Here is a 25,534-nt window from a genome sequence, read left to right as displayed (position 1 = left end):
TAAAGTGTTTATACGCTGCTTAATGGAGTGATTCATCATTAATCAAATGAGAAACACTGCTTCCTCACTTGTGATGAAAATTATATATACTTATGTCATCAGTCTAATAACAGGAGTGAGTACATAACACCACAGATTTTCCACAGCCCTGGAATGCTTGAGGGTTGCCTTCATTTTTTTATGTTAAGTGGAAATTAATCTGAATTCATCTTTCCTTGAGTAAACATGTGAAAGGATTTTAAAGTGGCATTAGGCAGGTTTTATGCTTTCACTTATTATGCAGTAAATGTTGATTGCAAATTGTAATGGTTAGACAATAATGACAGCATCAGCATTTAGACTGATTCCCTGTAAGCCTCGCTTTCACTGTAATTCTGTCTGCCACCAGGTCTGAGATCTACAAGGAAAATGTAGGTTTGATTTACTGTTAAATACTGTGGAAACTCTACATGGCAAAAGAGAAAGTGAAAAGTTGTCTGTTGCCACTTAAATGGTCAGATAAGATATTTTTAAAGATAAAACATGACATTGTTTGATAATTCAGTTCTTCACTGATTTTCTGAAAGATTTGCAGTTTGAACTGGTGACATGTTTTCCATGAACAGGTTTCACTTGTATTTTTACAGACCCCAGCTGTAAAAATGTGCTTAATATGAACAAATTTCATGTGCAATACATCCGTGGTTGGCGTCAACAGTACTTTTTACACAATCCAATATACACTGCCCATCCAAAAATAAAGTTGCACATTTTAACATTTCATTGGACTCCCTTTAGTTTTGAGTATGGCACTCATTCACTGTGGCATCGTTTCAATAAGCTTCTGCAAATCTTTATGCTTCCTAGCAAACTGAAGCCTTATTTTCTGATTAGTCTCACTGATCAGTGGTTTTCTTCGAGTTACAGCTGTTTAGTCCTTTGAGTTCCCTTTGCATTGTGCCTATTGAAATGCTCTTATTTTCACTATTAAACACAGCCGTGAGTTCTACTGTTGATTTCCTACAATCATCTAAGAGTTTGTTTTGACCACATTTGTTCCTCAAAGATGATGGTTCTCCACTATCCTTCCAGGTTTTAATAATTCGTTGGATGGTTCTTAACCAGATTTTACTAGTTTCAGAAATCTCCTAAGTTGTTTTCTTTGCTTGATGCAGGCCAATCATTTGACCCTTCTGAGACACATTAACATCCTTTTCATGACCACAGGAGATGTCTTCCAACATGGTTGTTAAATAAAATGAGAAGCTCCTCACTGTATCAGCTAGGATTAAATAAGTTGTTGCAGATGAAACGTATTCACCACTGCAGTAATTATCCAATGGAAGGATCTTATGTATTTGTTTAGTTAAATCCAAGTGGCGACTTTTTCTTTGGATGTAATTTTGGATTAAAGTCATATTGTTCTATTGTACTTTTCCTAGTAATGGCAGATTGACAATAACTGAATATATACTATTTGTAAATGCATAGACTCCATAAGAGGTGGAAAAGCTGGAATGTGGCAAAGAGAAGGTTCCCATTTTAATACTTCTGTACCTTTAGGGGTTTGATTAAGTCAGAAGAAAAGGAAAATACATTTCAAAAGCAAAAAAATGTTGGTTTTGCTGTTACTCCAATACAGCAGTGAAGTCTGTGGGACCTCAAAAAATGATAAAGTAAAGCCAATGACAACAAAAAGCAGGGGTGAATGCACAAAGCGAAGAAAGGATGGACAGTTACACACTCACATCCTGGGAAATGTGTACATGCAGAGCCCAGTGGACATCCAGCTCAGCTTTTATCTGCCAGCACCAGGTCATTATAACTCCATTTTTTTGCAGGAATCATGTGCCTTTAATAAATCATGAATTACAATTGAGCACCATTACCTGCTCTTGGTAGTGGTGTGTGATCAGGGCTCCTATGTTGGAATGCACTGCAATAAGTAACCCATAAATAATGCAGGCTTCATAAATGTCCATTTAACCCCGCAGTGATGCAAAATATGAGTCACCCTGACTTTGTAAACAGAATGAAAATCTCAAGATGCCGCTGCAAACACACCTGTGAAGCTTTCATCGTCCCTCACGTCTCTGTTGGAGTTTCTTCTCTCGCTGAACGCGTTCATGTCGGCAGATCGTTCCGACAGAAGGAGCCAGCGAGGAGACTCTGGAAACACACCAGGAACCCTGCAGGAGAACAAAGGAAATATAAGTCCAGCTCACTCTTTGATGACCTTTACTCAGCAACAACATTATTTAGAAGCTGTAGGAGTTTGTTGCTCCTTCAGCATGGAAAATTCCCAGGGTGGGTCACAGAGTAGCAGAATGCTGTAATCCTCACTTAATAAAACCTGCTATTCACTGACTGTAATCTTTCCGTAATCTCCTGTTAATTTGGTTTTGAAACTGCCGTTAAGGCTGATCGTGTTACAGAGTTTTTTTAAAGGGACTGTGGAACTTAAAGTAGCTCTAATGCCTTGTGACATGAGCTGAAGTGTTCAGAGTGACGAGGGGATTGGAATCAATACGATCTAACAAAGCTTTTAGCAAGTCAGCTGGCATCAAGACACTTTTCAAATGACAATCAGATTCTTTCATTCTTGTCCTTTTAATTTGTCTTCATGACATTGAGAAAAGACCTAATTTTAAAGAACAAAAACAAGAAAATAGAAAGAATTAAAAAGTAGAGCTGCACAATTACAACTAAATGACATTTACGATTATTTTGATGATGTTGAGATCACAGTTGTTCATTGATTTTTAGGGTAAAACGATTTTACTGTACGTTCACATTTAAAGAGAAGCAAATGTACAGATCTTTGCATTAAAATAACGCCAGTCCTTATTACTCCACCAAGGAACACGGTGGAGTTATGTGATGATCAGCATATGTTCGTCTGTCTGTCCGTCTGTCTGTCTGTGTGCAACATTACTCAAAAACGGATAAACGGATTTGGATGAAATTTTCAGGGAAGGTCAGAAATGACACAAGGACCAAGTGATTAGATTTTGGCAGTGATGCAGCTTATAGTCTGGATCCGCAGATTTGTGCAGCACGGCGTAACTGTAACCATGACAACAAGTGAACACTACGTCAGCTGCCTGCTGACGATCACATGATTGCGATCCTACTATAAGTCCATCGCTGCAGACTTATCTGTCAGAAATGATACAAGGAGCAGTTGGTTAAATTGTGGGGGTGTTTCCGAGTCCCATCAATTCCCGTTGCCCGCTACATATTTAGGTCACGCGATTCGATATCTGTACATAACGTACACATGCATAACATACGTCTGTGCTCAGCGCAAGGTCATTTTGTTTGTGGGTACATCTATATTAAATATATGTTGCCGTGATTTCTGATCATCAACAACTAATTAGCAAATGCTGCAGTTCTTTAAAAAAATGCTGCATTTCTGACTATGCCATATTTTTTAATTGCCCCCTGGGGACAAATAAAGTTTTCTGAATCTGAATCTGAATATGGAGGAATGAACAGCCTTGACGGACTACTGCGCTCTCTGATTGCTTTTCTTATTTACAATGCAGCTCTAAGAAGCAGAATACAAATAAAACTGTGACAAAACCTTTTACCAAAAAGTAAATCAATAAAGCGTCTTTGATTTTCAGGTTGTGTGATGCAGTATCGCTGTTATGGAAATCCATCCTGGACACAAGCAGGGATTCAGTGAGGTAATTTTAGTAACATTCTTCTGCTTTGTTTTCATGCATTCATCGTTCTGCAGTTTGTGGTGTTTTTTCAGTCGGTTGAACAGGTTAGATACGTTACTGTGCAGCACAAACACAAGCCTCACGTACTCTTTATACACGATTTGTTCTTGCTTAACATCACTTGCCCTAAATCCAAAAAAACTTCCAAACAATGGATGATGATCCATTTGAAGGGATTAGCTTTTCACCTTCTGCTGCAGACATTAGATTTTCCTTTGGCCTGTCTGCTCTCTGTTGTGCATCACTCTTCTACTCTGGACTGCAGCCCTGCAGTCACAACCTGTGCAAACATTTTCTGGATGTTGAAGCTGCAGGTGGTAAAAAAAAACATCTCAACTGCTCCCTGATGGCTGACTGTTCGTTTATGAAGCACTTGATTTGATATGCAGCACAGTTTTTTATGAGCAGAGCACATATTTTAACCATCAATGTTGCAGTCTGCCATGATTATTCAGGTGCAGGGCGTCAAAATCATGATCCTGATGATATCTGATCGAGACAGTTATTAGAGACAAACACACACACTCGTACCCGTAGCTGAGAAAGAGTGTTAACGGGGCGGCTCCAGCTCCCAGCAGGCCCCTCCAGGACTGGCACCCGAGGGCCACAGCCAGCAGCAGCAGCTCTCCAGCTACAGTCATCAGTCCAGCCATCATGGTCACCACCAGCCTGAGAGACGGCTCACACAGCTCCAGGCCTGACAGACAAACACAACATCAGTCCAGACAGATCCCATCTATAACATTTCTTTATGGTTGACTCAGCACAGCAACCTAACGTAGTTTGTTTACAAGTAAACATCTTTTATTGTGTGCTGATTTTATCTAATTCATGCTTTTTGACTCTTTATTGCCCAGAAACATTAAATATCTCAACTAAGTTCCTCAATTCCTTGTTATGTGAGAAACTCCAGCAGATGTCAATGTGCAGGTATTTTTTCATTTTTACATACAAAATGTGTGGCTTGGTGGTTAGCACTTTTGCCTTGCAGCTAGAAGATCCCTGGTTCATGTCCCAGGATCTTTCTGAATGGAGTTTCCATGTTCTCCCTGTGCATACGTGGGTTTTCTCCAGGTTCTCCAGCTTCCTCCCACAGTCTGAAAACATGCTGAGGTGAATTGGTGATTCTAAATTGTCCGTAGGTGTGAATGTGAGTGCGATTGTTTATCTCTGTATGTGGTCCTGTGATAGACTGGTGACCTGTCCAGGATGTCCCCTGCCTTCACCCCAAGTCAGCTGGGATAGACTCCAGCAGCCCCTGGAACCCTAATGAGGATTAAGTGGTGTATAGATAATGGATGGATGGACACACAAAATATATTTTCTGCACATTGTTACAGAAAACACCTGCAGTGACTATATGGATGTTTGAGTGCCTCTTGAATAACTGCCCATAACTAGACGAGCCCGAGCAGATATGACAGTTAATGCTGTGTGAACAGGGCAGCAGCTAAAGAGCAGGATGAGGCTGTTCTCTCAACACATGCATCTGCTCAGGAGCTTGCTAGATATAGCTGTTGCTTCAGCAAAAAATATAACTGTTAAAGCACTTTTTACACTCATCTAAACTAATTTTTACTCCGCCAAGTAACAGCGTAGCTATGTGACAATCGGCATCTGTCTGCCTGTCTGTCTGTCTGTCTGTCTGTCTGTCTGTCTGTCTGTCTGTCTGTCTGTCTGTCTGTCTGTCTGTGCACAACATTACTCTAAAACAGAATAACGGATTTGGAATAAATTTTCAGGGAAGGTCAGAAATGACACCAAGACCACCTCATTAGATTCTGGCAGTGATGCGGCTTATAGTCTGGATCCATGGATTTGTTAAAGATTTCTGTATCATTGCCAGAAAGTGGCACAGCGTCACTGTAACTATGACAACAAGTGAACACTACATCAGCTGCCTGCAGACTTATCCGTCAGAAATGATCCAAGGAACAATTGATTAAATTGTGGGGGTGTTTCTGAGTCCCATCAATTCCTGCCACCTAATACATATTTAGGTCACGTGGTTCAATATCTGTACATAACGTACACATGCAGAACACACGCCTGTGCTCAGAGCAAGGTCATGTTGTTTGTGGGTTTATCTATATTAAAAGGCCACATTCTATGTTGCCGTGATTTTTGCCTCAAATTTTTTCAGGATTTCACTCGTCGGAAATGATACGATGACTGAGCATCCTTGGCGAAGTACTGCACTCGCTGGTGCTTTTCTTGTCGCTTATGTGCTGCCAAAAATACAAAAAGCAAAGAAGGAAACCACAAACTTTGTGTGCACAAAATGAGTATCTCATACAGATCCCTTGAAGAAACTCCTGGAACTTTAGTGTTACATTTTTTAAATTGCCTTTTTAATTTTCCACGTGTTTGGTCGTAAGCTTCAGTAGTGCAAGGAGGAAGCATAAAGAAACGATAACATCCAGAATTAATAAATTTAGTCCATCTGAGGGTCCGCATGCAGTCGTTGCAAAGTTAATGTTAGTTCCTGCGCTGAGGGAGGAAAAAACTGATTCTAGCACATAAAAAAAAAAAAACTAATGATACCAATAGGATTTTTTTTTGTATTTCTATCTGGGACACAGTAGATGATGTGTGGATTTTACTGAAACAAACAAGTTGCGTACTTCAAATGCTGGAATACTCACGGGTGATATACAGAGTGAGATAGACTCCTGCACTAGCAGCAGCCAGACAGAAACGCATGACGATGAAGATAGAAGGGTACGGAGAGACGCACACCAGCACTCCAAACACCACCGACAGGGTCAGAGAGGTCAGCAGGGTCTTAGATCGGCCCAACCTGCAGGGAAACACAGAAGATTTAAAGATTCCTGAACAATGTACGCTACCGTTCTAAAGTTTGGGGTCACCCAGACAATTTCATGTTTTCCATGAAAACTCACACTTTTATTCATGTGCTAACATAACTGCACAAGGATTTTCTAATCATCAATGAGCCTTTCAACACCATTAGCTAACACAATGTAGCATTAGAACACAGGAGTGATGGTTGCTGGAAATGTTCCTCTGTACCCCTATGGAGATATTCCATTAAAAATCAGCTGTTTCCAGCTAGAATAGTCATTTACCACATTAATAATGTCTAGACTGTATTTCTGCTAATTTATTGTTATCTCATTGTAAACAACTGCTTTTCTTTCAAAAATAAGGACATTTCTAAGTGACAACAAACTTTTGAACGGTAGTGTAAGTAATGCTAGAATCAAATTAGGTTAAATAAAATGAAATTTAAATTATGTACAATAGTAAAATATCACCAATGTATTGTATTGTAACTGCTGATAATGTACAAGCAACAACTCACATGATTAAATATTAACACTGAGAGGAAGCAGAACAGAAAATAGGACAAAAATCTAGACTTACAAATTTTACATACAACAGGGAGCCATCTTGTGAGTTCTACACTTTTGCATAATTTCAAAAACCCTCAACACTGCTGACATATTCTCAGTTTCCTGCAAGTTACAAACAAATTAATTAATAGTCTGTCACCACAGAGTTCAGCATAAAGAAACGTAGACAGTTTGAAGGCAGATTTTAAGGTGCCCTGTTCAAATAGATCAATATCAATATTTCTTCAGGACAGTAAAAAGGAAACGCCAAAGCAGAGCTGGTCACTAATGATCCTGAACCAATAAGACGATTAGCCAACTCTCAGCTGTGCAGCGGTGTAGCAGTTTTGTCTCCAACGTGCAGATAAGCACTGTTCCCTTTTCTTCTCTGCGTGTCCCCAGGAGGCCACATTAATTCGCTAGTTTCAACAAACAGATGCTATGCTCAGTTGGTCAGCAAATTAATGAAGGCTGTTAGCTGATTAAACTGGCATCATTTCCCTCACAATCCCCTCAAAACTGCAGCTTCCTACAACACAGTGGACATGGCTCGCTTCCATTGTGTTCGTTTTCTAAGGTCCAAAGACCAAAATAAAGCTTCCAAATGTAAAGAAGGTTTACTTTCTTCAGCGTTAAAGTCTGTGGTAAACTGGTTTGTAAAACTGCCTTGAGTTTTTCTTTAGTAAGCCGCGGTATTCCTGTCACAAAATGATTTCTTACTGTTATAAAAATGCATTATGAAATGGCATTTGTGCTGCTTGATAATAAATCTCTTTTCCTTTCAGCTGGAGGCCGCAAGCAGCTGTCTGATAGAAGAACCGCTGGCAGGCACAGTAAATCTATAGCTAATTCAGCTTATTAACATCGATGCTACTTTTGGCACTTTGTGTGTGTGTGTGTGTGTGTGTGTGTGTGTGTTGCATGAAAGACGGCGAGGTAGTGAAACTGCAACGTAAGAAAAAGAGAGAGAGAATGAGGAACAAAGTGACTTAACAGCACAGATGTCTTCACACAGATGGACTGAGTTGTGTTAGAACATGGAAACCTGTGTGTGTCTGCTGACAACAGAGCCACAAACAAACACTCCACACTCCCCGTAACTTATTAACAGAATTTCTGGAGTTTTGTCTTTTGTGTGTTTGAATGTTTAATCACTTTGGATATGTGCCAGTAAACACAAGGAAACACTGGTACGTGTGTGTGTGTGTGAGCATATATTACCTGTCGGCGGCGTAGCCTAAGCCGAGGCAGCCAGTCAACACGCCCAGTATGAAGCACACCTCCTCCACTGGGACCAGCCAGTACTGACCACACACCAGGTCCCACTGCAACACAAACGAGACGGAGAGGATTGTCACTGATTATCTGTTCACATTAGTACAATGATGCACATGTTTGAGACAGGTAGACGTCACGACACATCAGGATGTGGACAAAACACCCTAGAAAGACAACAAAATAGCAGATTATGGTAAACTGTAAGCTGGTTAAAGCAGGGGTTGGCACTACTTTTTGGGGGTTCATTGGGAAAAACTCCAAATGAATCAGGAAGTTATTCTGTTTATTAGCTCCTAAACAAATTTCACTTGCACTAGTTGAAAAACAGTGTAGTTAATAAACACCTATCTATCGCTATTATTATGCACTATTAGCCACGTGAGCTGAATGTGTGTCTTCCCGTCTCCTGCTGCATTTGTTTTAATAATTCCTGAGTCCAGCATTATTCTGTTATTATACTCAGCTGCTGCCAAGATGCTTGTTTAGAAGGTAAACAGCACAAATTGTGTGATTCTGTTGTAGCAATCAAAGTAATTTAGCAAATACTGCTACAAAATGTTTTAAAAGGACAGGATTGGACTCCACTATCGCTACAGCAAAGTAGCCGAAACTATATTCTAGGGATCAGCATTGCATCAGTTACTTAATCCAACTCTGTATCTGTGTACCTTAAGGATGCAGCAGGATGTCATAGCAACATTACATAAACAGGGACTCTTTAATTCTCTTCTGTGGCAGCAACACACTGACTTTCAGTAGCTGTTATACTTATCTAGGCATGCTGTGGCTATGACTAAAGAAACTTTATTTCCCTTATAGCAACAGTTTTGTGTGACAGTAGCAACATGCTGCTCTCACACATCAGGAGAAATTTGATTAACACAACAAACCCACTGGTCTGCATCAATATCTTCATTTAAGGAGATGTGGCTGCTCTAACCTCCCAAGTTTAAAAAAAAAACATTGTAAAAAACATATTTATTAGGTGAGGAAGTATAACGTGTAATAAAGGAGATGATGAGAGTACATGAGGTAGTATAACAGGTCAGTCACACAGGACAGCAGGCTTTAAATTCTGGAAAATGTCAAATGCTAATGTGACTTTTAGCGTGGATGTTTCTGTGGGCTTGAAGTACTTGAACACACCTGTGCTGGACGGATGTGAGAGGCACAGTACTGAAAAGGAGGGGCTGCAGGAGAAAAGGTGTATTTTCAACTTCTGGTGTCTTGGGGTAATTTTTACTCTGCCAAGGAGGTGGAGCCTCGGCGGAGTTATGCGACGATCGGCATTGGGTTTGTCTGGTTGTCCGTCTGTCTGTCTGTTTGCAGCATTACTCAAAACGGACGAATGGATTTGGATGAAATTTTCAGGAAAGGTCAGAAATGACAGAAGGACCACCTGATTAGATTTTGGCAATAATGCAGCTTATAGTCTGGATCCATGGATTTGTTAAAGATTTCTGTATCATTGTAAGCTAGCAGGGCAGCATCACTGTAACCATGACAACAAGCTGCCTGCTGACGATCACATGATTGTGATCCAAATTCAAAACCACCAACGCCGACTTAACGGGACTTATCTGTCAGAATGATACAAGGAACAATTGATTAAATTGTGGGGGTGTTTCTGAGTCCCATCAATTCCTGCCACCTGCTACATATTTATTTCACACGATTTGGCATCCATACATAACGTACACATGCATAACACACGCCTGTGCTCAGCGCAAGGTCATTTTGTTTGTGGGTGCATCTATATTAAATGGCCACATTCTTTGTTGTCGTGATTTCTGCTGCAAATTTTTGTTAAGATTTCAGCTTCTAGAAATGATACGACTGAGCAGCCTTGGTGGAGTACTGCGCTCTGAGTGCTTTCCTTGTTTTTCTTTCTGTGTCTTCCAGTCTTCTGCTTACCCCAGCTTTAACCATCAGTAAATCCTGGAATATTTCACATCCCATCTGCTTAATTTAAACCAAAATTTATATAATTTATAGTGCTCACATGTGATTGTTAAGTAAGCACAACTTAGTAATGCAGGATTGTGCTTTTGGCAAATTAGATGAACTGATTCATTACCAAGATTCAAGACGTTGGAGTCAAAGAAGTCCAAGAATAAGGTTTGCCAAGGACATACTGAAATTTTATTTTTCTGAGAAGATTAGTTTCTGGCCCTTCGTGTGTGCAATATCACTTGTGTTTTCACTGTTTTGTGTCCAGTCCATTTGTGCCCATTGATAAGTAATTATGTGCACACTCCCAGATGAACTACAAAAGCAGAGCAGCGCAGGAGAAAGCCTTCACGGCCCATTAGTCCCATAATGCACACACAGGAAGACATAAGCACATAACATTGCTTATGTGTGGCCAAGATAGATGGAAGACTGTGGGTGTATGACTGTAATTATTAATTAGTATTAGTGCCAGCAACAATATCAGTAAAATGCTGCAACGATATTATTACACAAGTAAAGGACCGTCTGGTCACATGCATTTATTTAAAGCCTTACAACGCAATTGTCTGTGCGATGCATAAAGAAGTGCAGCCACGTGGAAAAAAGACAGATATCTGCTCTCAGATCTGAGTTTTAATCACATTAAGCCGACCCACTGATTTGCATTTACAGCTGAGCTCTGCTAATGTTGCTGTCTGCTGGTCTCTGAAAGCAAAATGGTTTTAATGATCTAGATGGAGAGTGAGCAGAGGGCCGGTGATATAAAAAAAAAAAAGAGTCTTGCATAATTGGAACCCGTGCACAGAAACATAAAAGGCTGTCACATAATATCAGCTGCCTTACTGCTGAGGCTCGGAGCCACAACAGTGCACACTAGCCGGCCAAAGGGCTGCACAGCAACCCACAGTGCTCGTACGGGTGGAATGTTTTGGATGACAGGAGGGAGGAGGGAATGTACACTAACGAGTTGTGAAACCTCCTCGACTGGTTTGGTGGCAGCCGCTCAGAAACAATCAGGTTTGTGGCATCAGAAGGGACTAAAACCTGCAACCAGTTCCTCACAGACAGAACCACATGTTTCTGAACTGCATTTTAGAAGACGTGTCTCACTGAGACTGGGAGGGGATCTTCAATTCATTAATTTACGTGTAGTGAGATTTTAGGTCAAAGTTTTTTTCTGCGTCAAAGCAAATATGATAACTTGTAACAGACAATGTGATAAACTCTTCTGTCAGTGGATATTTTAACCAGCCTGTATGTTCTCTTCAGTAGTTCTAAGATCCACAGTACAGGCACGTTAAGAGGAGTTTGCCTGTAGTGAAGTGACACAATATTTATTGAAGTGAAGCTGATCAGAGGCCTTCCTGCTTCCTGCTCACCAGACTGCCAGCTCAGCAAAGCAAAGCAGCACAGGAGGAACACATCGACACGGCAGCAAAAACACCCTTTCTTAGCTAAATCTGACTTAAAAGCTGAAACATGTCGGTCAGTATGAAGACTGAGAAGTACACTTTTACTACACAGATGCACTTCCAAGCATGCTCCTGCTAAATTCTTCCCATGGCTGCATTTACGTAGGCACGTTCAGCTCGCTGCAGAGGTGTGGGTGGACTACAAGCAAACTGCCCTAATACCACGGACTGGAGGGCTGGGTGTGGTTCCCACATCAGTAGACAGAAATAAAAGCAGACATGCAGACCAAAGAGAGGCCCGCTTGTTAAAAACTGAGCAGCTGTCTGGGCTCTGTTAAAGACATTAACAAGACCAGTCCAGTGGTGTAAGAGTGAAACCCTCCTCCAAAAGGAAATGCATGTTTTTGCCATGACCATGCCAAGTTAAAATGTCAAGCAGCGTGCACATGAATGCAGCATTTCTTTCCGTCACGCTGGCGTCCTGATCTCACCAAAGATAATCCAAAACAAGTAGACAACACTGACTGGTTGTTTTCTAGCGCGAGAGTGATAAATTATATTTGTATCAATATGAACAATAAACTCATTGTCAAAGACTGCCAAAAATGCAATGAATAAAATAAATAATTTCATTTACACACACTAGCGGTGGGTGGATTGATCCAAATACCAATAATATCGATACTAGCGTTGGTATAACTATTGAACAATACCAGTGTAAAGATATTGATACTTTAAATTAATGTAAAAATGCATTTTAAAAGGCATTTCCTAGCCTTCATCGATTTTTTAACTTAGAGGAAGAGAAATTACCTGAAGCTACTGATACTGGGTTATTTTTCAAATCTGTCAATACTGCTGATGTTTTTAGAAGACAAAAGGCTATTTAAAGGAAAGGTAATATCATATTCACAAAATGTTTCCTCTCTCACTGCAGCTGATCTCCATTCAGCCTGTCTGCTGTTTAAATAGAGATTGATTAAGGCAAGAAATAAGCTGAAGTTAAAAGGTTGGAGACGCAGAGTTGTGCCCTTGAGGTTCAAATCCTCTCAGCACTGAAGCAAATGACACATGTAATTCAGTTCATGCTTGTAAATAGCTACTGAGGAAGCCACGAGGCAGACCTTAAAAACAAACCATCCCTGTGTTTGTGCACATTTTATCCCACTAAGTTTAAATTGCTGTTAATAATATTCCAAGGCACAACTTTCAGGGTTTATTCTGTGCCTTTTTTCCTTTTACTTCAACACACTATTTGTCTTTCTATCCCAGAGGTAATGTGGGTGTAACCAGGGATTGTTCTCTTTCAGTAATCTCTGATCTCTGACATTTCAGGCGTTCTCCTCTGACATCTGACAGCCCTTTCAGGTCGACACAGTGACGTAAGTAAAGCACACATTTGTGAATGACTCACTGGGCATTATCCAAGCTGCCTTCACAACCATCAGGTCAATTCAAATCACAACTTTGTGTCAAGGTGATCCTCCTCTCATGGCTGAATGGAAGTCTAATGAATAACTCAAAAGAATACTGCAGGACCAAGTGGTCAAAGGTAAGTATCAACATGCAGTACAAGGAGAGATATTTACATTAACCACAACTGGACTGCTGACTTTTTGCACATAATACTCAAGATCTGGAAACATATTCTGACCTCTGACAATTCAGACAAGTCTTTGGTAACCCTCAAATCTCTCTTTTCCACGTTAGTGACATAGACTAAACCCACATTTCTGAAAGGGTCAGCGTGTATTATCCTTCTCACCATCCCAATCCTCCTCACAGCCACAGCTGAATGAAGGTCTGACAGCGTTCTGACGTCTGAACAAAGGTGAAAATGCATTTCTATTAGAGCTGGGAATTGAATTAACTCTGTGAGCTCCAAAAATCCACCAGTGGGTTTGAAAGAAGGAAAGAATCACCAATGACACCATTCATCACAGCTAGAAACTGCCACTGAAGAAAGAATCCCTCAGTTTTTAACTTAAATAGTTCTTGACTGGCTCCTCTGTGGTGTGCATTCCATCAGGAAATATAACCAAATCTAAGATTAAAATTACAAATTGTGAAAATGTACTCTACATATGTTATTTAAAAGCTGCCAGGAACAAACCCAGATTCTGTCAAAAACAAAAAATTCTGTACTCTTCATCGAAACCAGGAAGTCATTAGTGACTCTACTGTCACCAACCATCACACGACAAAAATTCAGGGACTTTTTAGCTGCTTTGCAAACAGACAGGAAACAAACACAGAAACAAATTAAAAATAATTAGTGAATCAGCTACAGCAGGGGTGTTAAACGTGTCCAAACTGGCCCTCCAGAGGCCCAGTCTGGCACACGGGACAACTTTGTGTCTCATTTTTGTAATATTTTGTCTTGTTTTTGTTGTTTTTTGTCTCTTTTTTGTCTGATTTTTGTTGCTTTGTTTCTCATTTTTCTCGGTTTGTGCTTCCTTTATGTCTCGCTTATGTTTTTTGTCTTATTTTTGTCATTTTGTGTTTTGCTTTATTCGTTGTTTTGTGTATCGTTTGTGTCACTTTGTGTTTTCTTGTCTTGCTTGTGCTGTCTACTTTTTGTTGTTTTGATTCTTACTTTGTCTTTTTGGTCTCGTTTTTGTCGTTTGTCCATTTTTTTGTCGCTTTGTAACTTTGTTGTCAAATTTTTTTGTCTATTTTGTTGTGTTTCGTGTTTTTTCCTTTTTTGTCTCATTTTTGTCAGTTTGTGTCTCATTTTTATAATACTTTGTCTTGTTTTTGTTGTCTTTTGTCTTTTTTTTGTCTGATTTTTTGTCGTTTTGTTCATAAACACTATATTGTTCGGTTCCAGATACCTCTGTCTAAATGCTTTGCGCCTTTGTAGAAACACTGTGATCTGTAAGTTGTAATGTGTAAATGAAATAGAATTTATTTTTCTGCAGAAATTTCAAGTTGTTCATAACGTTTTGTAAAAAGATAATTCCTTAAATGTGAACATTTTCAGAATGTACTTTTTTGCATTAAAACAAAGAAAAAATGTGGAGTTGTCGTTATTTACAGGATATTATGCTGTGATTTTACTGGTCCGACCCACTTGAGATGAAATTGGGCTGAATGTGGAACCTGGACTAGAATAAGTCTGACACCTCTGAGCTACAGTATGTAGAACCACCATTTTTCTATGTGTATACATACTGATTTCAGTTTCTTTTTTATTTTTGTAGAATGAATAATCAAAAAAACTAACTTTTCTGTCGTTCTTTTATGATTTAAGGTAACTGTGCCATACTGTACAGAAGACATTTTTGAGTTCTCTTTACCTCTAGCCATGGCTGTGCTGTTTCAGAGGGGGTAACATGACTTTATACTGCAGGAAAAAATGAGCTCACAGTGAGTAAAAATGAGACAGGAGCAAATACAGAAAACACCCAGAGACTGTTTGGGTTCAGAGGGTTCAATGAGGATTTTCTTGGCTCAGAATTAGCATTTTGAGGGGGGACTACACTCAACAATAAGCATGACCGGTCTATACATACAATAAAGGCAATGAGTCTGTGCCTGTGTTTCTGGTCTTTTCTGACCATTTAGGGAACAAGAATGTATATTTTGCTTGACTAAATGAAACCTCAAAGGCTAAAACTGGCTAGAACAAGTGTATTTTGCAGTGGTACTGGCTGAAACTTATTTGGGCGGTTGCCAGAAAAATCATCTATGCAGGAAAATCTCTAAATTAAATGATACTAAACTACAAGCAACTACCTGACAAGTTATACAAACATTGAACGAAGCAGACCCAGGGAGTGAGCATATGAGACACTACAAATAAACAGCACTACTAAAATGTTTTTTTTTTATGTGCAGTTCTGTGGTTCAGCTTTATGGTGTATGGAAAAATCAGCAGACTGGGATTAACCTCAGTCAGTCAGAAGACCTGTAAACATAAATACTACCCACACCAAACAGGACGTCTGCGTAGGAAAATGTTATCAGGAAACTCCCAAATCTCTGAAGCTGGAGCTGTCTTGAAAGCACAGAAGGGAGAGTTTTCACAACAACTCCTGTCCCAACACAAGCACAACTTCACCTGAAAGTATATAAATACAGGATACTAAATGTTATCATGGATTAGTCTTCAGCAAGAGCCAAGTCTCTCCAGGACGATTTCCATTATGTAGAGAATGAATGAAAACCTGGTGGAGTTTAATTAATCTGATCTTATTTATGGTTATGCTTCGTACCCAAAAATAATAAAACATAAAAGGACATTTGAAGTTAATGGAATGAAAAATTGACAAAATAAACACTGGTTTGGTCATTTAAAGCCTCAGAGGAGCCGCTCAGTAGCCACCAGGAGACTATTTGTCCAACTAGTGACAGCAAATATGTGCAGCTGAATCAAAGTTTCCCAGGGCATTGCAAAAAGTGAGGCTGCATGCTCAGCAAGACCTCGCTGCGGATAAAAAAAGAAACAAAGTTTTCAGCATTTTAAGACCCTTAATCCATACATAAACAAAAACTTAGGCTTCCCACACAGAGCTGAAACACTCAACTAGGCCAGGACCATAATTAGAGGCCAGACCGGAGCTTTACCTCAGTAACGATGTTGTTCTTCAGCCCTTCCGTCACGTTGTAGTCCCATCCAGCCTCGCAGTCCACCACAGCTGCCTGGCTGCCGTTGGCGTACTGCTTACACTGGGACGGGGCCCCGCTGTCCCCGGGCCTCTCCCCCTTCTCCCACGGCAGCGAGGCATTCAGCACCTCCGGCGAAGGCAACGGGCCCGGTAGGTGGCAGTGGTGGTGAGGGGAGAGGGTGATGAGGGGGTCCGAGGACAGCAGGAAGGCCAGGAAGAGGTTGGGCAGGATGGAGAGGGCGATCAGCACCCTCTGCTTCTTCCTGCCCAGCGCCAGCACCATCACCTCGCCCGTGGGAGGCAGCGACGGCGGGGCCGGGATGGACGAGGAGGACGGGGCGGGGGAGGAGGGCACGGGGGAGGAGGGGAGGGATGGAGGGGGAGCGGGACACGGGGATGGGGAGACCAACGGCGGCGAGTCTGGGGATGTCATCGCTGAAGGTGCAGGTGGAGGAGAAGGTTGGTAAGAGTTGTGGGAAAACTCTGTAAACAAAGACATCAATAACAGTGGTTAAATGGTTCCTGTTTGGACACGTTTCACGGAGGACATTGTTACATGTAACAGCAGGAAAAGCACAAGAGTAAATAATAAAATCAGTGATAGCTGAATGCCATTTAGCAGCTTCAGTTTCAAGGTCGTCACTGTCATGCTGACATGGCTAACTCAAACGTTTGAAGAGACCCATAAATACTGTCAGGAGAAATACCTCTCTGCTGCCTACTGTGACAAGTTATACTTCTTTGGGTGGGAAAATATTGGCTGGACGAACCTCTTTTTGACTGTTGAACTAGCAACTCTGCACTAGAACAATTAAAATATCTGCTTAAAAAAAGACATGATGGTTTTTATTACACTATCTTGTGTTTTCTCACGTCCTCCTGTGATCCGTCTCCCTTCAGAATCATAGATGATCTTTCAATTACTAAAATGTGCCTCAAGGAGATGAGGACCGAGCTTTGGGAGGAGCTTAAAATAAGGAAACTCAAGTGTATCCTGTAACCGTTGCACCTTCATGTCATTGTTATGAATGACACTAGAAGGACAAATTTCTTATTTGCCAGCACCTTTCTGCCATAACCTCGCTGGGAGACGGTAGGATGCAAGGAAAAGACCTGAAGGAGGATGTTGGCATAATGAAAATCAATCACTGACGGTTTAAACTCCAAATAAACGACATCCTACATTTCCCATGATGCAACTCTAGGGCAGCTTTCATCAGATCTCCGGTTTGCTTGTTTCAGTCACAAGTCCAGATGACCCTGAGAACATCACTGTGATAGTTACTTTAGATCTTTCTATGTGAAATCAGTTTAAACGCTCAAACAATGAAACTTCTGACAACACAGTGAGTTTACACTGAGTTGGCTGCTGTGTGAACATGTTGTAGATTAGTAACCATTAAGTACGACTTTTATCCTGCCTTTTAGAATAAGAAGAGCTCATGAGACAATGACTTTTGACACAGTGAACAAAAATCTATGGACATAATCTCATTCTGTCCATCCACACCAAACTGAAATCAAAAAAGTTCTATTTAAATAAGGCAACAGAGTTCAAACTGAGTAAACCTGAAAGATGCAGAGCAATGAGATAACACAGATAACAGGTAGGGGTGTGGATTGATTACTCATCTCTCTCAATATTGAGAACTTTCATGCTGAAAAACCTCTCTACTGTCCACCCATTTTACAGGACTGTTGTGTTTTCCTTTGCATATAGACATTGTCAACATAAACTGATGCAGAAAAGACACAAATTGATGCATAAAAATTCACTAGAATGCAGGAAATTAAGAGTTTGATGCTCACAAAAAACGACGTTAAAACGACATCTACATCCATGCCTCTGTGCTTACTTTAAGTGTGGACACACCAGAGAAAAACTTTTAATCATTCAATCTAACTTCTGAAGCACAAACATGTCCCCCGTCCAGCATCCAGCCTCTGAGATGAGACGATTTGATGCTTTCTTTTAAAATAAGAAAGTAAGATGTTCATTTTTCACTATTTTTTAACATTTTATTCTTATTTGGTGAGAAGAAAGGTTAGTATAAGCCCTTGATCAGAACCACAGGTTATTTATTAGTCTCTGTAGGTCTAACAAAGCTTAATAGGCTCTGTCATGTATAAATCCCAGGTTGATACACATGTTTACCAGGAGAGAAGAAGGGCTGAGAGCCCACAAATTGGTGCATAAAAATTCACTGGAATGCAGGAAATTAAGAGATTGATGGTCAAAATTTCCAAAAGACGACGTTAAAACATCTACATACATGCCTCCGTGCTTACTGTAAGTGTGGACACACCAGATGATGAGAAAAACTGAAGAATAACAATAAAAACTTCTAACTTTTAATCATTCAAGCTCATTTCTGAAGCACAAAACATGTCCTCCTTCCAGCATGCAGCCTCTGAACTGAGAGGATTTGCTGCTTTCTTTTAAAATAACTGGCTTTTCAAGAAGCATGATGTGCATTTTTCACTGTTTTATAACATTTTATTATTATTTGGTGAGAATAAAGGTTGGTATCAGACCCACAGGTTTCTATAGTGTCTAACAAAGCTTCACAGGCTCTGTCAGGTTGCTGTGCATGTTTACGAGCAGAGAAGGAGGGCTGAGCTGCTGTCTAAACGGGGTACGGAGCCCTGAAATGGGCTGTTTTCAGATCAGTGTTCCTGCGGGCTGGAATGCGAACACACTGTGCTCCTCTGTCGGTGCACATGGTCCTCCTCCAGCCGTGTCTCCCCGCACAGGGCCAGGAAGTCTCGCAAAAAAAGGAGTCCCACAGGCTTACATAAGAGAGCAGGGGAGAGGACGTGGAGGGAATGTAACACCCGGGGACTGGGAGGACTGACGCCGACACGGAGGAGCGGCGGTGCGGGGACGGAGGGGGGGAGCAGCTGGGCCACCTGCCCGGGAACACAGCCGCTGTTACACCAAAACAAACACTCACTTACCCGTTAAAACGCTGCTAAATGTGAGCCCGAATCCTACTGGTCTCTGCCGAACATCCTAAACACGAGTTTCGCCGCATTCACCGGATCTCCTCTGCGCCTCGGTGCCAGTCTGCAGCATGGGCAGACATTTCTGTACCGGACAAACTGCTGGAGTCTCTGAAGAGCCGCTGCTGGCCGCTGACACGAGCAAGGACACCGGACCGAGCTAGTCCCGAGCACCGCTAGCCTCTCCGCCGCTCCGACATGTGATGATGCCCGCCGGGGATGCTACACTCCCCTCCTCCTACCGTCGCTGGCTTTTGTTGTTCGGTCCAAGTTTCTGCCTGCCGACATGACACAAAATAATTAAATAACGCGTTGCCGTGTCCGACATCACCTTAAAGGGGAAACGCGTCGTAGGGAGCAGGTCATGAACAAAGAGCGGCTGGAAAAACTGCGGAGAGCAGCCTGTTTAAAGGGAGCAGCGCCACCGGCGGCTCACTTCGGCAAACATCGGCTAAGTCCGTCAGAGAGACGTCCCCTCGTCTCACTGCTGCCGAAGATCGTGTATGAAGAGCGAGGAGATCACTCAGCTGTTAATCCAGCCTTTGCTCGGTTGATTCAGGAACAGCAAACGCTTACAACAACTACTATTACCACTGGTAGTAGTAGTAGTAGCTGCAGCATTAGTACTACTATTATTACACAGTGAATCTTGTGACTCTGCCAAGGAATCCAGCGGAGTTGTGTGACATCGCCATACGATTGTCCCTCCGTCTGTTGTTCCGTCTGTGTGCAACATTACTCAAAAACGGATAAAAGGATTTGGATGAAATTTTTAGGAAAGGTCAGAAATGACACAAGGACCACCTGATTAGATTTTAGCAGTGATACAGCTTATAGCCTGGATCCACGAATTTGTTAAAGATTTCTGTATCATTGCCAGATAGTGGCATGGAGTCACTGTAACCATGACAACAAGTGAACACTACATCAGCTGCCTGCTGACGATCACATGATTGCGATCCTACTACAAACTGACCTGAGGACTTATCGGGACTTATCCCTCTGACATTTTACAAAGAGCAATTGATTATATTGTGGGGGTGTTTCCAAGTCACATGCATTCCTGCCATCCTACATATTTAGGTCACACAATTCATGCATAACACAGCCTGTGTTCAGCAAGGCAGGCACGTGGGGGGGGCTGAAGCACCTGCCCCTTTGTCCCTTGATGCCCAAAGTGCCCTTTTGTCAAAGTTGTTTTTTTAAATTTGTTTAATTTTATTTAATTTTGTTTTTTTTATTTGTGTGTGTGTGTGTGTGTGTGTGTGTGTGTGTGTGTGTGTGTGTGTGTGTGTGTGTGTGTGTGTGTGTGTGTGTGTGTGTGTGTAAAAGCATTTGAGGCCCAAAATAATAAATAAATATTACAAAAATAAAATTAATAATTCAGATCTGACCTCGGTCGTCACATGATCCACGTAGACGTCCCTCACTGTCCAGATGTTCCCTGCAGCTCAGCGCTAGCGCCGCTAGTCTAGAAACCGGAGACCCGAGGGAGGACTTCAACAACTGCACAGGAGGCGTAACTATTTTCATGAACAGTTTTATTGGACACTAAAGGGAGTGCACAGAATCAGTGTCAGAGTGAGACACGTGTCTCTGAGGACTCTCTGCAGCAGGAGGCTACAGAACATGTCTCTGTCTGCCGCATGGTGGAGCCATAAATCATAGAACAACACAAGATGTAACACTCCAGCTCCATAGAGCAGCCTGCTGTAGAATAGTTTCTCCCATGAGTCTGACTGTTTCTATCTGTGATCATTTATATGTTCTTTTATGCGGCCATTCTGCCGCTTCTTGTCTGTTCAAGGCTACAGATTTCATTTCCCTCTTTCATCATTAACAACAGGCTGCATGAGTACACTCATAAGGCTCATCATCTCAACTAATTTTGCACTGAATCATACTCAAAATACAGCCAGTTTTCTCATGGACACAGACAAGATGTGGTAATGACTGTTCAGCTACACTTGATGGCACCAACACGGTTTATTTTTCTGGTCGTGTTGCAGCAGACGGCCTTCAGTGCAACACTTGGACTCCAATAAATTTGAACGTCTTAGAAATATTGTGCATCTAAACTATATGAGGCCTTTATGCACCAAACATCACGGGTTTTTATTAACAAGCAACTTAATAATGACATTTATTTTAACAGAAAACCCTTGTTAGATTTTGTTTCACATCATTGTCTGCTGTTGTGATGTCAGCCACAAACCGACAAACTGATGGTTTCCACTTCCCCTCTAAACACCAAGAAGATGCAGTATATATATATTTTACAGAACATGGACAGTTAGGAGGAAATTACATAGAATTTTCTGAAAGCTGGATTCTTTAGAAACATTTACCTTCAGAAAAAAATTATAAAAGGCCCCTTAACTCCCCACAGACTGTCCATAAATGCAACATTCTTTCTTACTGATCTCAGTAGTATTCAGAAGTGTAATGTAACTAAATACATTTACTCAAGTACTATATGTACTTATGTGCAAAGCTAAGGTGCTTCAGTTGAGTTTTTTAATGCCACCTTCTATAGCTAAGCAACTACGTCTCAATATTGGAGGAAAATATTGCACTTTTTACCACTCTTGTCTTCAGTTACTTTACAAATAGATGTTTTGTACCCCAGGAAATGTGATTTGTTATAAACTGAACCACAGGACAGTTTAGTGGAGCTGAAACAATCAGTCAGTTAATATATTAGTCAGTGGCAAACTATTTTGATACTTGTTTAGAACACTCAACATTTTCAGAATTTTTAGAAACCAGTCAACTGATTAACATAAAAATAAAAATAACCAGCTGATTAATTCTTTGGGCTGCACAGTGGCTTGGTGGTTAGTACTGTCGCCTTGCAGCTAGAAGATTCCTGGTTCATGTCCCAGCCTTCCTGGGATCTTTCTGCATGGAGTTTGCATGTTCTCCCTGTGCATGTGTGGGTTTTCTCCAGGTTCTCCAGCTTCCTCCCACAGTCCAGAAACATGCTGATGTTAATTAGTGATAATAAACTGTCCGTAGGTGTGAATGTGAGTGTGATTGTTTGTCTGTATATGTAGCCCTGTGATAGACTGGAGACATGTCTTTGTTCTAAGTCAGCTGGGATAGACTCCAGTCCCCCAATGAGGATTAGGCGGTGTATAGATAATGGATGGATGATTAATTCCTTTTAAAAAATCTGCAACTAGATTCCAGAAGATTTCTACCTCAACCAACTAAATCAGTAAAATCATTCTTTTACATGAATGAATTCATAATAATAATCTCAACATACAATGTAAAGCAGTGGAACAGCCACGGAGGTCATACTAACCTTAATGCTAGTTCTACTATCCTGCCTGTTCCCTCAGGATTGATAAAGCATCTATCTATCTATCTATCTATCTATCTATCTATCTATCTATCTATCTATCTATCTATCTATCTATCTATCTATCTATCTATCTATCTATCTATCTATCTATCTATCTATCTATCTATCTATCTATCTATCTATCTATCTATCTATCTATCTATCTATTGTTTTTCTGTACTGTGTGTTTTTATTTGTAGTTTTCAAAGGATATTTTTGGGATAATTCTAATATACTTTTACTTAAGTAATATTATCAATGCAGGATTTTTACAATGTGAAATTGTTCTTTTTTTCAGTAAAGGATGTCAATATTTGCTCAACCACGACCATCATGACTGGAAATGATTTTAAAGGTGTGGTGGGAACCTGAAGTGAAGAAAGCCGACATCAGAGTTGTACTGGACGGCCTCTGGTTGTAAATACGCGTAAATGTAAAGGTGGAGAGCAGAAGTACTAAAAATGGGGTTAAAAAAAAGAGTTCATCCTTCCCGTATTTGGACAAGATCTGCTTGAGTTTGTATGTTGATCTGCTCTGGAGACAAACTCAGTCCTGCTGCTGCATAAACTCTTTGATTAGCAGCAGCTAGAAGCCTGGAGCTGCTGCAGTCGGTGGGGTTCAGATGGTCTGCTGCTGTTGAGTAACTCGCTAGGGATTGGGTGAAACACGGTCTTTCTTCACTCTGTGGAGATGTTGCAGTCCTGGGACCACAGATTGCCCCACACAACGCTGCGGGACATTTCATCAGACACGGTCACACAAGAAATCTTTACTTGTCTCTGAAGACATGTCAGGCTGGAAGAAGCCTTTGTCACACTTTCACTCTGCTTTTAAAAGAGGAGTTCACTGAAACACAACAGGTGTCTGCAGATTAGATGGCAGAATCCTAAAAACAGCTAGCTTTTTGTTCAACTGTTTATTAGTATTGCTGCATTTTTCAGCCTTTTAGCCCATGTAATATGCTTTTCATCAGTTATTCACTGTGTGTTAGATCCAGATTATGTGTGCAGAGCCGCACTCTGTAATAAAATCTGATGAAACCCTCAAACTCAGCGCCTGGATGTGATTAGATTTGCACAGCCAGCAGCAGGAGCACTCATTAAAGTGGTGTTTGATGATTTGTAAAATTGCCTATAAACATAATTTAACATCTTGTTAATATCGTTTTCAAGTGCTTTTAAGTTTCTACTAAACCCACCAAATGCTCAGTTGTGGTCAGTAATAATGATGTTAGTGACACATGTTTTATTGTGTAACAAATCTATACTGCTGAGAATGTGTTTTATAGGAATATTAACACTAGTTTGGAGTCACCCAGACAATTTCATGTTTTCCATGACTGTTTTTCATCAAATGAGTTGCAAAATGAATAAGAAATATAGTCAAGACATTGACGACAACACCATGAGCTAACACAATGTAGCATTAGAACACAGGAGTGATGGTTGCTGGAAATGTTCCTCTGTACCTCTATGGAGATATTCCATTAAAAATCAGCCGTTTCCAGCTACAATAGTCATTTAACACATTAACAATGTCTAGACTGAGCAACTACTGCTGCACATACATGGAAGGATTCCTCATGGAAAAATTGTATTAGATATTTTATAGCTTCAAAACAAAAGTCCAAACAGACTGGGACACAACCTAAATGCTGGAGAGGATGTGGCTGCCGTAAAGCAGAGCATACACACATATTCTGGGGATACTCTATTCTTAAACCCTTCTTGGACAGTGTTCATGTCGCCATCAGTGTGTACCAATACTGAATTCACTTGCATGTCCAAGCTGACCTAAAGGTGACCGATATCTCCTAAAAATCTTTAAGGCAGCGAGTAAAAAGGCTATAACAAGGTGATGCCTACTATCGACCAATGGGCAGCAATAATCACAAACATCTGGTGTATGGAACGCATGATTTTCAGGTTAAGACTCCAAAAGGATAAATACGATACTCTCTGGGAAAAATGGGACACGTACCTCGCAACAAGAGGCGATAACCTGCTTTGCTTCTGATTTATAGTCTATAAAAACAATATTATTATCTTTTAGACTCCAGTATTGTGCTCCTGTCCTCTCAACCTTTGCTGTTGTACACTTGTTGATGTGTGTGTCTGTGTCTTGTTCAGCTACTGTCTGTAAAAAAAAAAAAAAGAACTTTCAAAAAGCAATGTCTAGACTGTATTTCTGATCCATTTAATGTTATCCTCGTTGAAAAAACACAGATTTTTTTTCACAAATACAGGCATTTCTAAGTGACCTCAGACTTTTGAAGGGTCGTGTACATGCAATATATTCAATCTGAGAGCCAAAAAAGGACTTGGGAAGGGAACTGAATGTGAGTTTTCTTTATTTCAGAATCTCATACATTGGTAAGCATCTGGCTTGTTGCCCCCACCCCCCTCCTGTCTGACTCCTATCTCTGGGTCCCTTCACTGCCATCACAGCCACAGGAAGGCCCTGGCAGCCCGAAACACTGATATTATCTCTACGCTCCTCATCTCCGTCCTCCGCTGTGTCGAAATCTTGCCCATCCCACAAAGGGAAACCGCTGGTGCACAACGGCCCATGGCATGACGTCCGTTTCTGTGGGTAGACGAGTTATGGTAAATACTGAGGCAGGCGTGCGCCGTGTTCCCCGATGAAGGATGCAGTGGAGAGTCAGTGACAGTAGCAAGACCTGAGGTGGAGTTATATCACACCAGTCATTAGCAGGAAGTTGCAGGGGGACATAATGCGGTAGTAAAGGCTATTTGAAGAAGCACTGAACCAAAGACAATGGCTACATGTAGGCTCAAGTAATTATGAGTTGATTTGTGAGGCTTTAACAGTGTATAAAATTCTAATAGACAACATAAAA

General features: G+C 40.9%; 1 protein-coding gene across 2 annotated transcripts in view; it reads right to left on the bottom strand.

Moving 5' to 3' along the window:
• Positions 1-19,767, bottom strand: part of slc22a17 (solute carrier family 22 member 17) — a 28,706-nt gene extending 8,939 nt beyond the window's left edge. For both annotated transcript variants that reach the window (XM_055007284.1, XM_055007283.1), the window contains exons 1-6: positions 19,281-19,767; positions 16,282-16,805; positions 8,291-8,394; positions 6,359-6,513; positions 4,245-4,410; positions 2,044-2,168 (exon numbers count right to left, since the gene is read on the bottom strand). In XM_055007284.1, the coding sequence (XP_054863259.1) occupies positions 2,044-2,168; positions 4,245-4,410; positions 6,359-6,513; positions 8,291-8,394; positions 16,282-16,755 (1,024 nt within the window). In that variant the 5' untranslated portion in view covers positions 16,756-16,805; positions 19,281-19,767. The remainder of the gene's footprint in view (positions 1-2,043; positions 2,169-4,244; positions 4,411-6,358; positions 6,514-8,290; positions 8,395-16,281; positions 16,806-19,280) is intronic.
• Between the last annotated feature and the right edge of the window lie 5,767 nt (positions 19,768-25,534).

Source organism: Amphiprion ocellaris, chromosome 22, assembly GCF_022539595.1.
Source record: "Amphiprion ocellaris isolate individual 3 ecotype Okinawa chromosome 22, ASM2253959v1, whole genome shotgun sequence".
NCBI lineage: Eukaryota > Metazoa > Chordata > Actinopteri > Pomacentridae > Amphiprion > Amphiprion ocellaris.
Note: the sequence above shows the minus strand (reverse complement) of the source record. Positions and strands in the feature narration are given on the sequence as shown.